Source organism: Gopherus evgoodei, chromosome 3, assembly GCF_007399415.2.
Source record: "Gopherus evgoodei ecotype Sinaloan lineage chromosome 3, rGopEvg1_v1.p, whole genome shotgun sequence".
Lineage (NCBI taxonomy): Eukaryota > Metazoa > Chordata > Testudines > Testudinidae > Gopherus > Gopherus evgoodei.
Window position 1 is genome coordinate 77,403,313 of NC_044324.1, and position 14,549 is coordinate 77,417,861.

The window sequence follows — 14,549 nt, forward strand, 5'->3', positions numbered from 1 at the left end:
CAGAAAGATGGCTTGAAGCTACCATAGTCCTGTCTAACCTAGGCTGGGAGTTTTAGCACAGAATATCACCCTGTCAGTAGAAACAGAACTATGACCTTTTTGTTCATTTACAACTGATGTACTTCCAGTCTGTGTGTTATAAATCCAAGTGCTGCATAAGTAAATTATCTACAGTCTTTATAATGGAGCGAATGTTATTTACATTTTTCCAAATATAAGTACTTCGTTTTTGTTGTACAGAAAAGCTTTTGCCTTAATTAGTATTTCTTTCAGTTGAGCTAGCAAGTGCAGGGAGAATATATATTTTTTCACTTGGACTAGTTCATTCAAAGTTGAGAAACCATTTAGGAGTTGAAAAAGCAGAAAAGCTTGTTTACCTCTTCCAGTCTATGAATGAAAACCAGCTGGCAAGGATGAGATCTACTAATTCTAAAAACTTGAAAGATATAGGATAGATTTTCAAAGGTATTTAGGCACCTAAAAATTCAGAGGCACCTAATGGAATTTTCAGAAGTGCTTAAGTAGGTCCAGTGCTTACCTCTCATTGATTTCAGTGGGAATTAGGCATGTAAACTTCTCAGGCACTTTTGAAAATCTCTGTCTCTAAATATCTTTTTCGGGTCACCGTGGGCCAGGTTTTCGAGCTGTCATGTCATTAACTACATTTAATATTTCCTTTGTTTTAATAAATCAGTTTTAAATTAAACTGCTGATTTTTGTTCATTTTAATTGAATTCCAATTTCTGTCCAAATGCAGCTTGACACAAAGCACGAGTAAGACATCATCTAATAAATAGGAAATACATCATTCACCACTTTCTAACATAATAAAAATCTGAAGGGAAAAAAAAAAGAATTTGAATTAATATATTTTGAGCCATATATATATAATTGCTTAAATAAATGTGTATAGATACAGTTCGTCCTGCTGATTAGCAAAAAGTACCAAATTGAGTATAAAGACCATATTTAGTTGCAAATCAACATGTTTTAATGATTATATCAACCAATGAGAATGAATCTTTCTTTAGGAATATAACTAAAAAGGCACAAATGTGAAAAAAGATTGAAATCAATTATTTAAATCAAGATTTCCTGCTTCCTGATTTAAATCACGATTAAAATCACTTTGATGTAAATCAGTCCCTCCTAGTTTGTCAGAACTTTAGAGTTCCTATAAAATATTTTATCTGTGTTTTTGATATTTTGTGAAGATTTCATACTGCTTTGTTCTGGTGGATATTGAACTACTTTGTTAAACTGTTATTCTGTCACTTTAGGAGGTAACACAGACATTACTGGAAGACTTGCATATTTACCATGAGAATTATTTCACAGTGCTGAGATGTCTTCATGTTTTCACAACTTCCCTTCCAAAGTACCCTTTGGGCAAACAGGTAAAGTACTATCATTCCCTGGACCTCTCTTGTTTAATGGTTGACATCTTTACAAATTTGAAGTCCACTCCTTCCTTCTCTCTCCACTCCTCTTTTCCTCCATGCTCTTCCCACATACAGTCAGATATTTTTATCTTTATTATGGACTGAGGGAACAGCACATCATTTCTTTAACAATGCCTGTAATACTCTGTTGTAAATAAACAGCAGAGGGCTGATAGGGAGAAGCAGATGCACAGAACAGCCAGTGCTTCTGTGATGTGTTTGGCTTTTATGCATCTGGATTTCTCATAATTAGTACAGTCAATTTTCCATTCCTCCTATCATCAATCAACTAGTTGCCTAATGGTTAGATTTCGATGAGAATTAACATCCTTTTGGCAGGAACAACATAGCAGTGATGGGACAGTCATGGGTATTCTTAGTAGTTAGTTGTATATTGACTTTTGTGTTAGAGCTCTGGTATGACCAAACAATTTCTCATACCAAGCAGTTATTTTCCCCCACATTCTCCTATTAATGCTGCAGAACATTCCATGATGTGCATTTCCCCATTGATTCTAGATGTATCAGATACATTGTTAATAGATGTGGATCTTAGCTGGAATTCACTCTGAACTTTCCTAATGTTTGGGAATGTGGAATGTTTGAATCAGAGTGTTTGATTCAAGGTCATTTCTAATCCCTGCATTCCCATCACCTGAATGGACCCTGTTAAAACGTAGCGCTGAGCAGCAAGCATATTCTTGCCATACGGAGGGCCTAGTCCCAAGAGATCCTGAGTGCTTTCACTTCAAACTGCAGTCAGTGAGAGTTGAGAGCATTCAGCTGCTCACAGGATCACTCTTTGAATGAGTCAGTCATTGTTTTGAAAAGTGAATGTAAAACTAACTCATTGCTTGTTTTGTAAAACATTGTGTTCCCTTTACTCATATACTGGTTTATAGATCAGAGAGCTGCATTGTGCATGTTTGGGAAAGAGTGTGTGGGAAACAGAAGAATATGAGTCAGCTATTCAGTTACTAAGGTAATCTTTCTCCTTTCCATTTTCTTGTTTCGTTTTAGACATATAGAATATCTTCCATCTGTTTCTCTAGAACTTTACATTTAGAACTCTGCCGGACAAGAAGTTTTGCAATGGACTAGACTGATTGATAGCCAATTACATTTTCAATCATTTTAAATTTGCAAGCCTGTTCTTCTCAGTGGAACTTCCAGAAGCTATTTGAGGCTAGATTCTAATATCTTTCCCTCATGCTGATTACGCCCTGAGTAGTCCTACTGAAGTCATTGAGGCTACTCAACCTGAATGAGAGAGTCAGAATCTGGACTTTGGTAATTTGTTTGGAATATTTGTTTAAATGATGGTGTTCTTTTTTTTATTTTTTTATTAGATCTTCATAATTTGATTAATAAAATTCATAGAAGATCAGTGTTGGAAGGGATCTCAAGAGGTCATCTAGTCCAACTCCCTGCTCAAAGCAGGACCAATCCCCATAAATCATCCCAGCCGGGGCTTTGTCAAGCTGGGCTTTAAAAACCTCTTAGGATGGAAATTCCGCCACCTCCATAGGTAACCCATTCCAGTACTTCAACACCTACCTAGTGAAATAGTTTTTTTTCCTAATATCCAACCTAGACCTCCCCCACTGCAACTTGAGACCATTGCTCCTTGTTCTGTCATCTGCCACCACTGAGAACAGCCGAACTCCATCCTCTTTAGAACCCTCCCTTTCAGGAAGTTGAAGGCTGCTATCAAATCCCCCCTCACTCTTCTCTTCTGCAGACTAAATAAGCCCAGTTTCCTCAGCCTCTCCTCGTAAGTCATTTTCCCCAGCCCCCTAATCATTTGTTGTCCTCCACTGGACTCTCTCCAATTTGTCCACATCCTTTCTGTAGTGAGGGGGCTTAAAACTGGACACAATACTCCAGATGTGGCCTAACCAGTGCCGAACAGAGGGGAATAATCACTTCCCTCAATCTGCTGGCAGTGCTCCTACTAATGCAGCCCAATATGCTGTTAGCCTTCTTGGCAACAAGGGCACACTGTTGACCTAGTTCCAGCTCCTCATCCACTGTAACTCCCAGGTCCTTTTCTGCAGAACTGCTGCTTAGCCAGTCAGTCCCCCACCTGTAGCAGTGCATGGGATTCTTTTGTCCTAAGTGTTGCTCTTGTTGTTTTGTGATACTCTTTTGTTATCAGTCAAGAAACATTATCAGTGTTGTTTGCAGTGATATTGTAGCCATGTTGGTCCCAGAATATTAGAGAGGAAAGGTGGGTGAGGTCATATCTTTTATTGTACCAACATCTGTTGGTGAAAGAGATAAGTGTTTGAGCTATGCTACCCCTCTGCCAGTTCAAGACATCAGCAACAAGGACCAGGTTCAATATCTGAGGATTCCTCTTAATATTACAAAACAGAACTAGTACTAGCTCCCACCCAATAATTTGGGAAAATGAACTACCACCCCTGGGTATTTCTAAGAGGCAGTCCTTTCCCACTGTCAATCACTGAGCCTGTGTCTAACAAAAGAAAACTTTTATTAAAAGGGAAAGGGAACCCAGCGTTAATTTGGGAAAACACTTCAACCGCATGTACACTTCAAAAGCATGTAACCGGAAGCAAACACTCACCCCACAGTACATTGGGCAACATCCTTTACCTCAGTATCCCACCTTGTGGTATGAAAGTCCAGTGAATGAATGGGTGTTTAACGTGCTGCTCCCCTTTCCCTCCGCTGCACCTCACTCAGAGTGGTTGTGTTTGGTCACTGAAAAGCTAGAGTTCAGAGGTGCTTTCACATGGCTTCACTTCCCATCCCTGAAAGGGTGCCTCTTCTGCTGCCTCTACAACTGTCTCACTGTTGCTAATTCCCTCTGCACAAGACTGGGATCCTGTGGGGTCCTGCAGGGTCCGCTGCCATAGTAACGGGAGCAGGACAAGAGTCAGATTAAAAATAGCCGCGTGTAGGGCTCTTGCTAACAGTGGCAGAGGTGACATCTCTTCTGCTGCTCAGCTTTGCCACTTATCGCTGCTGCTGCTGCTGCTGCTGCTGCTTGCTGCTCACTGCCACTTCTGCTATGTTCTGAGGCGCCATCATTTAGCCCAGCTCTTAGTAATTTCACTGGGTAACGGGAAACCTGAAGAACTCTCTGTAGCTTGAAAGCTAGTCTCTTTCACAACAGAAGTTGGTACAATAAAAGATCCACCTTGTCTCCCAGTGTTGGCAAGCCAAATGCTCTGAAAGTAATGTGTTCCAAGTGACCTGTTTACAGCTGTAAAGCATTCTATGAAGAAAAATAATAAAGATTTGCATGGCCCCTACGTAATATTTTCTTTAGTATTGTAATTTCAGTGAAGGTTCCACCAAATCAAGTTTTCCTGTTGACTAGCAGTGTTTAAAATAGAAACAGCATCAAAGCAATTTTTGAAAAGATATGATATGGTTGCCACTTTACAGTTACAAACATTTGTGAAAATTTTCTCTATGATGGTAGGCGATCAGGTGCAAATATGAAATGCTCAGATAATAGGATTTCATGTTGCTGGCATACAAGAAAGGAGCAGATAGACACAGAGCTGGGGTCATGGGGAATCCTTCGAGGGCTCTGTGCATTTTCACTTATGGGATTTGGCACCTCTGACATGGAGCTATGAACTGCATAGAAAAGCCATGTATTTTGAAGGGTACAAGAGTGCTCTCCCACTAGGATAATGTCCTTGCTTCTCTCTATACATTGGAGTGACACAGTTCCTTTGCTGCCACTGTAGAGAGCTGAATGGAACTCTCTCATGTCCACAGGCTAGTTAGCTTTTTACAATTAGTTACTCTGATTCCTACAGTATTGGCTGTCATGCCTTGTAGTTAGTCAGGAGCCAGAAACTGGAGCCAGCGTTGGAGCTTGAGACAGAGAGTCCAAAGTCAAGTGAAGGATTGAAGTTGGAGTCAGATTTAGGATGAGCCAGGGGCCAACCTGGAGTTGGAGTAAGGAGTTAAACCAGAAGGCAAAGCTGGCATTGGATAGGGTGGAGGCGCAGGGACTTGGAGCAAGAAAAGTGGGAACCAGGGACAGAGGCAGATCTGGGATAAGGTGAACAGGAACAGGCAGAAGTACAGGGCACAGGAGTCAAGCAAGAAGACAGGGTCTGAAGTGGCAGGTGGAGATTCACCTAGTTGCTTGGATGACTTCTTGTACCTTCTTCTAGCTTAAGTGGTGCATATGAGTTAATTGGTGGGGCCAGATGATTCACCCAATCAGGAACTTCATGGGCAGAACCTTTGATGAGCTCGAGCTCCTTTAGCCCCCTTCTCCACTGGCTCCAGTGAGCTGCTGGGTGGTGGCCCAGGGTGAGATCTGTCATCCCTCATAGTTACTTGGTTAGAGTTCTTTAGTATACTTAAGAGTATCTGGAGCCACTTGCTTTGGGTTATCTCTGAGCTATTCTGGGTCCCAAACTTCAGAGAGGATTCAGTCATCTTTCCTGAAATGAGATGCACACATCTGGTGTCTAGTATGCCTGGGAGAGGCTCACATAGAGTCTCAGTGCACTATTTGCCATTTCTTCACCCCTCAGACAAGGAAGTTCAGAGACTTAAGACTTCAACTGCATTTGGTTGCCTTAAACCTTCAGCTGGACTGTTCTAAAACTCCTTTTCTGAGTTGTGAGGTCTGTCTCTGTGCTAAGGTCTTCTGTGAAGAGTCCTGAAGCACACCCTTCCACCCTTAGTGTTGGCTCCCAGCTCCATCAAAACAGACTGCTCTAGCAACACCATTATGTCCACACTGCTGTTGCACCAAAAACTCACACAGCACCATTAGAGTTGACATCAGTCGGTTCCAAGAGTGAGAAAAGCGCTACCAGGTCTCCTTGTAACCTGTTATTGGGAAGTGAAAGGAAAAGAGGAAGCATTCTGATTCACAAAAGGAGCCTATGGAGAAAAAGAGGAGGTGGTATTGCTTTCCTCCTCTATTGCTTGTCACCACCTTACCAGTCTCATCACTGCACTTGGCGCACACACATCTCCTCAACTTGAGGTTCTGTACTTGAGTGAGCTAGTCATCTCAGTGGTGCACATATCTGTAACACATTTGATTTCCCATCTCATGACTGAGGGACCTCTTTCAAACCTTTTGGCTTGTCTCTGCTGCTTGACCATGGAGAAATATTTGTCATTGGTATAGATCCAGAATGTCCTTGAGGAGCACGGGATTCCCTCTAAACTGACCACACAAGCTCTTGCAATTGGCTCCTGAGAGCCTTAGCCCTGGTCTACACAACGAGTTTAGGTCAAATTTAGCAACGTTGGATCAATTTAACCCTGCACCCGTCCACGTGACTAAGCCATTTTTGTCGACTTAAAGGGCTCTTCAAATCGATTTCAGTATTCCTCCCCGATGAGGGGATTAGTGCTGAAATCGACCCTGCTGGGTCGAATCTGGGGTAGCGTGGATACAGTTTGACGGCATTGGCCTCCGGAAGCTATCCCAGAGTGCTCCATTGTGACCACTCTGGACAGCACTCTCAACTCAGATGCACTGGCCAGTAGACAGGACAAGCCCCATGAACTTTTGAATTTCATTTCCTGTTTGGCCAGCGCAGCGAGGTGATCAGCACAGGTTACCATGCAGAGGTGATCATAGAGTCCCAGAATCGCAAAAGAGCTCCAGCATGGATCGAACGGGAGGTACTGCATCCGATTGCTGTATGGGGAGACGAATCTATGCTATCCGAACTCCATTCCAAAAGATGAAATGCTGGAAGTTTTGAAAAAAATCTCCAAGGGCATGAAGGACCAAGGTTATAACAGGGACCCGCAGCAGTGCCGCTTGAAGCCTACCAAAGAACTAGAGAGGCAAATGGCTGCTCTGGGTTAGAGCCCCAGACATGCCGCTTCTATGATGAGCTGCATGCCATTCTAGGGGGTGCCCCTACAACTACCCCACCCCTGTGCTTCTCTCCTCCCTCACCTCTCCCGGGCTACCTTGGCAGTTATTCCCCCATTTGTGTGATGAATTAATAAAGAATGCATTAATTTGAAACAACAATGACTTTATTGCCTATTATGTCTGTTAGTCTATAAGGTGCCACAGGACTCTTTGCTGCTTTACAGATCCAGACTAACACGGCTACCCCTCTGATACTTGATTTATTGCCTCAGCAAGTGGAGATCAAAGAGGGGAGGGGAGGGCGGTTGGCTTACAGGGAAATAGAGTGAACCAAAGGGGCAGGTTTTCATCAAGGAGAAACAAACAGAACTTTCACACTGTAGCCTGGCCAGTCATGAAACTGGTTTTCAAAGCTTCTCTGATGTGCAGCGCGCCTTGCTGTGCTCTTCTAACTGCCCTGGTGTCTGGCTGCGTGTAACCAGCGGTCAAGCAATTTGCCTCAACCTACCACACCGCCATAAACGTCTCCTTACTCTCACAGATAGTGCGGAGCACACAGCAAGTAGTAATAATGATGGGAATATTGGTTTCGCTGAGCTCTAACCGAGTCTGTAAACTGCACCAGTGAGCTTTTAAACGTCCAAAGGCACATTCTACCACCATTATGCACTTGCTCAGCCTGTAGTTGAACTGCTCCTTACTACTGTCCAGGCTTCATGAACCATGGGAGCAAGGGGTAGGCTGGGGTAGATGTGACCGCGCGGTGCTGCCGACTGGGAGAGCAGCCTGAGGCAGAAGCCTCCAGCTGGTATGATGATCCAGGCCGGACTGAATCTCCATTAGACAAAATTTAAAGAAGAGAATGACCTGAGTCATTCCCATTTTTGTCCAGGCGCCCCCGACTGACCTCACTGAGGCTGGCCAGGAGCACTCAAGTCTGCCCAGGCACCCCTGACCAACCTAACCGAGGTCGGCCAGGAGCACCCACAAGACGACGACGACGGCTAGCAGTCGTATTGTACCGTCTGCTGTCAGCAAGGCAAGGGGATGCTGCTGTGTAACATTGCAGTACAGCGTTTGCCAGCAGCACCCAGGAGACATATGGTGACAGTGAGCTGAGCTGACTCTGTTTGCTGTGGTATGTCATCTGCATGGGTAACCCAGGAAAAAAGGTGAAAAATGATTTTTTGCCTTTGCTTTAATGGAGAGAGGGAGGGGGGCCTGACGACATGTACCCAGAACCACCCGCGACAATGTGTTTGCCCCATCAGGCATTGGGAGCTCAACCCAGAATTCCAGTATGCAGTGGAGACTGCGGGAACTGTGGGATAGCTACCACAGTGCAACAGTCCAAAAGTCGACACTAGCCTCGGTATTGTGGATGCACACCGCTGACTTAATGTGCTTAGTGGGGACACACACAATCAACTGTATCAAATCGATTTTCTAAAAAAATTGACCTCTATTAAATCAACCTAATTTCGTAGTGTAGACATACTCTTAGCTATCTTCCCTTGCTGAAAGTTCCATTTCCCTGGAAAGATGCCAGCTCCCCTGTTAATGTGACTGTGCCTTCAGGACTCAGTGCTGTCCAAACCAACATGGCACCTATTTCAGCACTGGTGATAATGCTGAAACCAGTGCCCCTTGCAGCACTGGAGTCACCTCTATTGGTGCCAAGAGCTTTCCCAGCACTGATCTTCTTAGGCACCACTGCCTTCAAGGGGACCCATCTTTCAATAAGCACAGATCTGACCAGTGCTGGCAGGAGAATCATTGCCTCCTCAAAGAGTGACACGTGTATGACGACTGGGAGGAGAGTCCTTCAGAGGAAGTGCAGCAGTCACCAATCAAAGAATATACTGATGATATGTCCTTTAAGGATCAAATTGAGACTTCATTTGTCTCCCCTGCAAATTAATAGAAGCAATTTCAGGAGCTGGTGGGGAGGATGGCTGTTACCCTGCAGTTACAGATGGGAGTGTTGGCAACATCTGATCCTCTTCGTAAGATCATGGAATGGCAGACAAAAGGCAGGATTACACTTCCTATTCTCCGAGGACTGCTCTGTCCAGCAAAGGACATTTGGCACTTTCCTGTGTCCTCGCCAGCAGTATATTTGGAGCAGGGGGTGCTAATTGTATGTATCCTGTACAATCGGAGGCACACTTTTTTTTTTAAATGTATTTATTAATTGTTACAACATTCCTTGGCTGATTATCCATGTCAGTGTCTGCAGCCCAGGAATTATTTAAAAGTAACAGGGCATCCTTGTGTGCTCCCTTGGGAAGAAAAGGGAATAGACTGGATGCTATTGTAGAAAAGGTCTATTCTTCTACTTCTGTGAGTTTTTGTGTGGCAAATTATCAAGCTGTCATGTCCTAATGTAACTGTGTCATGGCTTTCCGTTAACTGTATACTGGACTCCTTATTGGACGAACAGAAGGAAGCAGCTAAGAGCTTAGGCTGCCCTCAGCATGTCTGGCTATGAAATCTGTTGCTTGATCAATTGGTTAGGTATTGTCTAGCGTTTCCAATTAACATTATATGATTTGTCAGGGTTCAGTTGTCTTGAGATCGGCCACAGTGTTAGTTACTGTGTGTGAGACACACATGCACTTAGGGAAGATCTTCTGACTTTGAGTTTTATTAGCAGAATCAGCAATATCACAAACACTACAATGTAGCAAAGTATGCAGAGATAATACAAACATCAAACTTACATATTCACATCATCATCTGCTGGGGATCCCCACAGAAGCTAGAATGACCCTTGGCCGACAGGTTCTCGGAAATCACCCATGGGCAAGTGCCACTTTTTATCAGAGGTTATGGTGATGCCTACTATGTCTAATGCATATTCAGTAGGGATTTCAGCCTCTTTTCTTTATCTGTATTTCCTCACCCTACTAATGTTGGGGTGCCTTTTTCCTGTAGGTTACTGGGTCTTTTACTTTGAGCTTATTAGCATATACATCATTTAGTTACCTTGGCATTGTTGTAAGCACATCAGCAGATGTCCAACCTTAACCACAAGATGTCAGCTTTAGATATTTTATCTGCCAGCAGTTTAGCAACACTTGCTTATAACAGCATTTTGTCTTGTGATATAGGGTTGTTTACTGGTTAGTTGGGTATATCAAGTGTTTAAGCCTTGGGCCTTAATTTGGCTTAGATATTGACTTTACAGGCTTGAGAATGTAGGCTTTTACATTACTCCACACCTGTACCTTAGTGTATGCCTATATATTTATAACAACATAGCTGGCTACAAGTCACCTCCTCTCTCCTCCCCTCAATGGGGTGATTGCTAGTGAACCCTATCACACTGCTATTTAGGGTCTTAACAACATATACCATCCATAAGGAGACACTGTATTGGCTGTCATGGATGAATACAAGCATAGGAATGTTCATGTACCTGGTATACTGCTGCTGGTTGCCTGGACACACAATATGGTTCCTTAGTTTGGGTTACCTGAGGTTAATTGGTCACTTGCTGTGAGATAATAGGATTCTCAGTGGAGACAATCGGGTTGGTTTTCTAGGGGAGGTATTTGGGGGAATGCTTAATACCCTTTGCTTAGACCTGTGATTTTACAATGCTTACAACACAATACAACAAAGATTACTCCAGTTTCACTACAGTTCCTCTGTTCAGTCAATCTCCATCCATAGAGGTTCAGTTAACACCTAATCACCTCCATCCATTAACCTGGTGAGCATTTGTCCTGCCTTGGTTACTTCATTACTAATTTTTATCAAGTGTGAATCTTTACACTTATTAACTAGCTTAACTTTAAATTAAGAAGGGCAATATGAAGCTGCAACATTGTTGTGTTCTGTCGGACTAGATCCTGATATTCTGGTTTAGCAGTAAAAACCGTTTCATTTTTAAAACGGGTACTGGGGAAACTGCCATATGTCCAATTAATATATGCACCTTTGGATAAAATCAGAATTTTTAGGGCTTGTCTACACTACCACATGGGGTCAATCTAAGATGTGCAACTTCAACTACATGAATAGTGTAGCTGAAGTTGATAGACTTAGATCTACTTACTGCCGTGTCTTTGCTGTGGTAAGTCGACAGCTGACGCTCACTTGTTGACTCCGCTTGCGCTTCTCGTTCTGGTGGAGTATCGGAGTCGATGGGAGAGCGCTCAGCGGTCGATTTATTGAGTCGACCCCCACTGGATCGATCGCTGCCTGCTGATTTGGTGGGTAGTGTTGACAAGCCCTTAGTCATGACCTTGCACTCTGACCAGGATAATATTTTTGATGGTTGGTCACTATACAATATTGGCCATCTCCACCAGAGGTCGACCTTTCTGTGGGAGCTTGGTCATCTTAACGAGGGATGATAACGCTGATGATTGGTTTCATAGTTGGTACCCTTCCTTTTGGCCACACAGCAGCATGTCTGCCACAAACACATTATACCTGCAGATGTACTGATACCTTTTGTCAGAGCAACAGGCAATTCATGGAACTTTCTAGGTTTGGGTGCTCAATGATAGACCACCAGAGGAGGTACATTTATTGAGTCCTTAGCTACCAATTGTCTTAAAATCCTCATCTGGATCAAACAGTGGCAACGAGACTGTAAAGAAGACATAAGGATTTTGATGTGATGCAATTTTTTTGTTAAATAACAAGTTGATCACCATATTTCTGATTTACTCCAATGACAATTTTTGACAAGAATTTAAACAATTAGCTTTTCTCCCTGGGTTTAAAAAGATTTTGCATAATACCAGTTTAGCAGCTGCTCATCCATGGCTAAATCTGTGACCTTTCCTAGTTCCAAGAACTGCAATGCGTTGCTGATGGTATTAATACATATTCACTGTATGCTGAACAAATAATTTTCTTTCCCGTATACTGATACCTTTCCTGATTATTATTGTTTAATTGACTGATTAATTTTAATTTGAGTTTCATTAAACAGTCTACCTTTTTCATGCGTATTATCTGCTATAAATCTTTCCTTGTTTGATTGATCTTTTGTCCCTTGCAGCACTGGATTGACACTGTCCCTGTAATATAGAATGTGTCTCCTAAATTTTTCAGTATCCACCTGATTCCAAATTGACATTCCATTTCCAAATAACCTTGACAGTTTTTATGATCCCCAATGCATCAGTTCCTCCTTTTCCCCTAGGGATACATTACTGATGCTAGGCATGGATTTCCAAATTTGTAATATCCTGCACCCATTGTTGATAAGCAGTTATCTTATCCACAAAGAATAATGAAAAGAAAGAGGCCACTTTGGAGTCTTTCCAATAACTGAATTTACCCACGTGCCACTTAACAGATTTAACACAACAGGAACATACATAAAGTGAACCTGATTGATGAATACCTCTGCTACAGGTGTAGCCACCTTCCCTCCCTCCCCCACCGATTTATTGATCGGGGAAAGATCTATTTCCAGTTTACCTAAGGTGAAATGTTTACATCTACTAGCCCATAGCTAAGGGTCACACTTTTGCCTATTGGGCCCTTTACAATTTGATAGGACTTGCTAGGAGTAGGGTCCCTTGATTGTGCTACTGGAGATGGGGAAATGTTTTGACCACCAGGACCCCCTTCAGGTATATATCTTTCTTGTACATGAACTGGCACTTTGTGTAAGGCTAATGCAGTCCCATTACTCCAGATTGTAAACTTTGTCATCCGGGGCTCAGATCATACTGTTCCAAGGATGCCACCAGTGCAGCATCAGGTCGTCTTACAATGGACTGCTGTTGTCAGCTCCAGACCACTGTTACTACGGTGTTAGGGTTCACACTGTCTGGAGTTTTTACCTGAAAGTCCATTTTCTCTATTTCTACTTTATGGGAATCAAGTACTGGAGATCGAGAGTCTTCAGTCAGCTTGGCTGGATACTGTGCATTCTGCAGACCAGGTGCTCCAAAGGCCTGGGCTTGCATCAGATTAATTGTGAGGACATGAAAGCTGCTGCAGAGGACAAAGAGCATTTTGCTGTGTGCTTGTTCCAACTTTGCCTCTGAGGATTTTGAGTTGTTGGACACCTGCAAAGGAGAGGTCTCTTTTCCTGGTACAACTTTAATTGATTAGCATGGTACAACTTTATTTACTTTGTGTATATTAATAGTTACTTGAATATTCTGTACAGATAAATCAGCTTGTTAAGGTGATATGGTTTTAACCACCTGTGGTAGCAACCATGCTGATATTTTATATGAAAAGAGCATGACTTGGTTACCAATTTTATTAAAATAGGCCAATTCTAACTACTACATACCAATGCATCTTGCATATATGGTTGTGCAAGGATGGCAGGTATGTATCCATTTTAATCTTCTTCATTTGGGAGTCACTGGTTTGCTATAGAAGGTGCTTAAAAATGTTATTTCGCTTCTGACCATCACCTTAAAAGGTGATTGGCCAGTTGAGGCAATGGAAGTGATTCTAAAAGCCATTAAGATTGTGGGAATTAAAACTTTCTAATTTGCCATTGGCATTTACCAGCTTTTAATTTTGATAAATTGATCTTTCCCACAATCCCTGAAAACTGTGGCTAAAGAAGGACGGGGTCTGTTCTACCAGAGCCTTAACCACTTTTCTGCCACTGCTGTCTGAAAAAGAAATCCACTACTACTAGCAAAAACTATTTTTTGGATAGGAGATAACCTTCCAAAATTACTTTTGTAGGGCTGCTAATTGGTTCCTTGCTGCCAAATTGTTTTACAGTAATTTTATTTTCCTTTTATAGGGCTTTAAATCAAGGACTAATTCTTTGACTTTTCGTAATTGAAAGAATTGGACGGGAGTGACAAGCTGACTCACAAATGTGTTTACATCACAACTTGTTTACGTTATGCCCCCTTGCACTCCTTTTTGGCTAATAAATTACCTTTATTGTTTTGATGTACAAAGAGTCCATTTACAAAGACCTTTTACCTTGCAAACAAAGGAGTTTGGTGGAGCAAGAGGTGAAAACACTAATTTAAAATAAGAGTGCCATACTTGGGTGAACCATTTGAGGAGGTGAACCCTCAAACCCGGTACGCATATATCTATAGCAACATAGCTGGCTACACACCTCAAACTCTGCTGCCACAGCCACTGCCATAGCTCTAAGGAGGTATTAATGACTTAGATCACTAGGCCTTGCTGTTGCAAAAATGTAATTTGTAAAGTCAAAATGGCTGAGAATTTAAAAATTGAAAAGTAACATGGTGAACCTGGTGATATTCTGAACAAAAAGAGCTCTCAACCACACTTGTAGC

The 14,549-nt window shown here is 42.4% G+C and overlaps 1 protein-coding gene across 1 annotated transcript in view; it reads left to right on the forward strand.

Moving 5' to 3' along the window:
- Nucleotides 1-14,549, forward strand: part of ORC3 (origin recognition complex subunit 3) — a 98,833-nt gene that overhangs the window by 63,576 nt on the left and 20,708 nt on the right. The window contains 2 exon segments of the mRNA XM_030555903.1: nt 1,281-1,397; nt 2,345-2,424. Coding sequence (XP_030411763.1) covers nt 1,281-1,397; nt 2,345-2,424 — 197 coding nt within the window.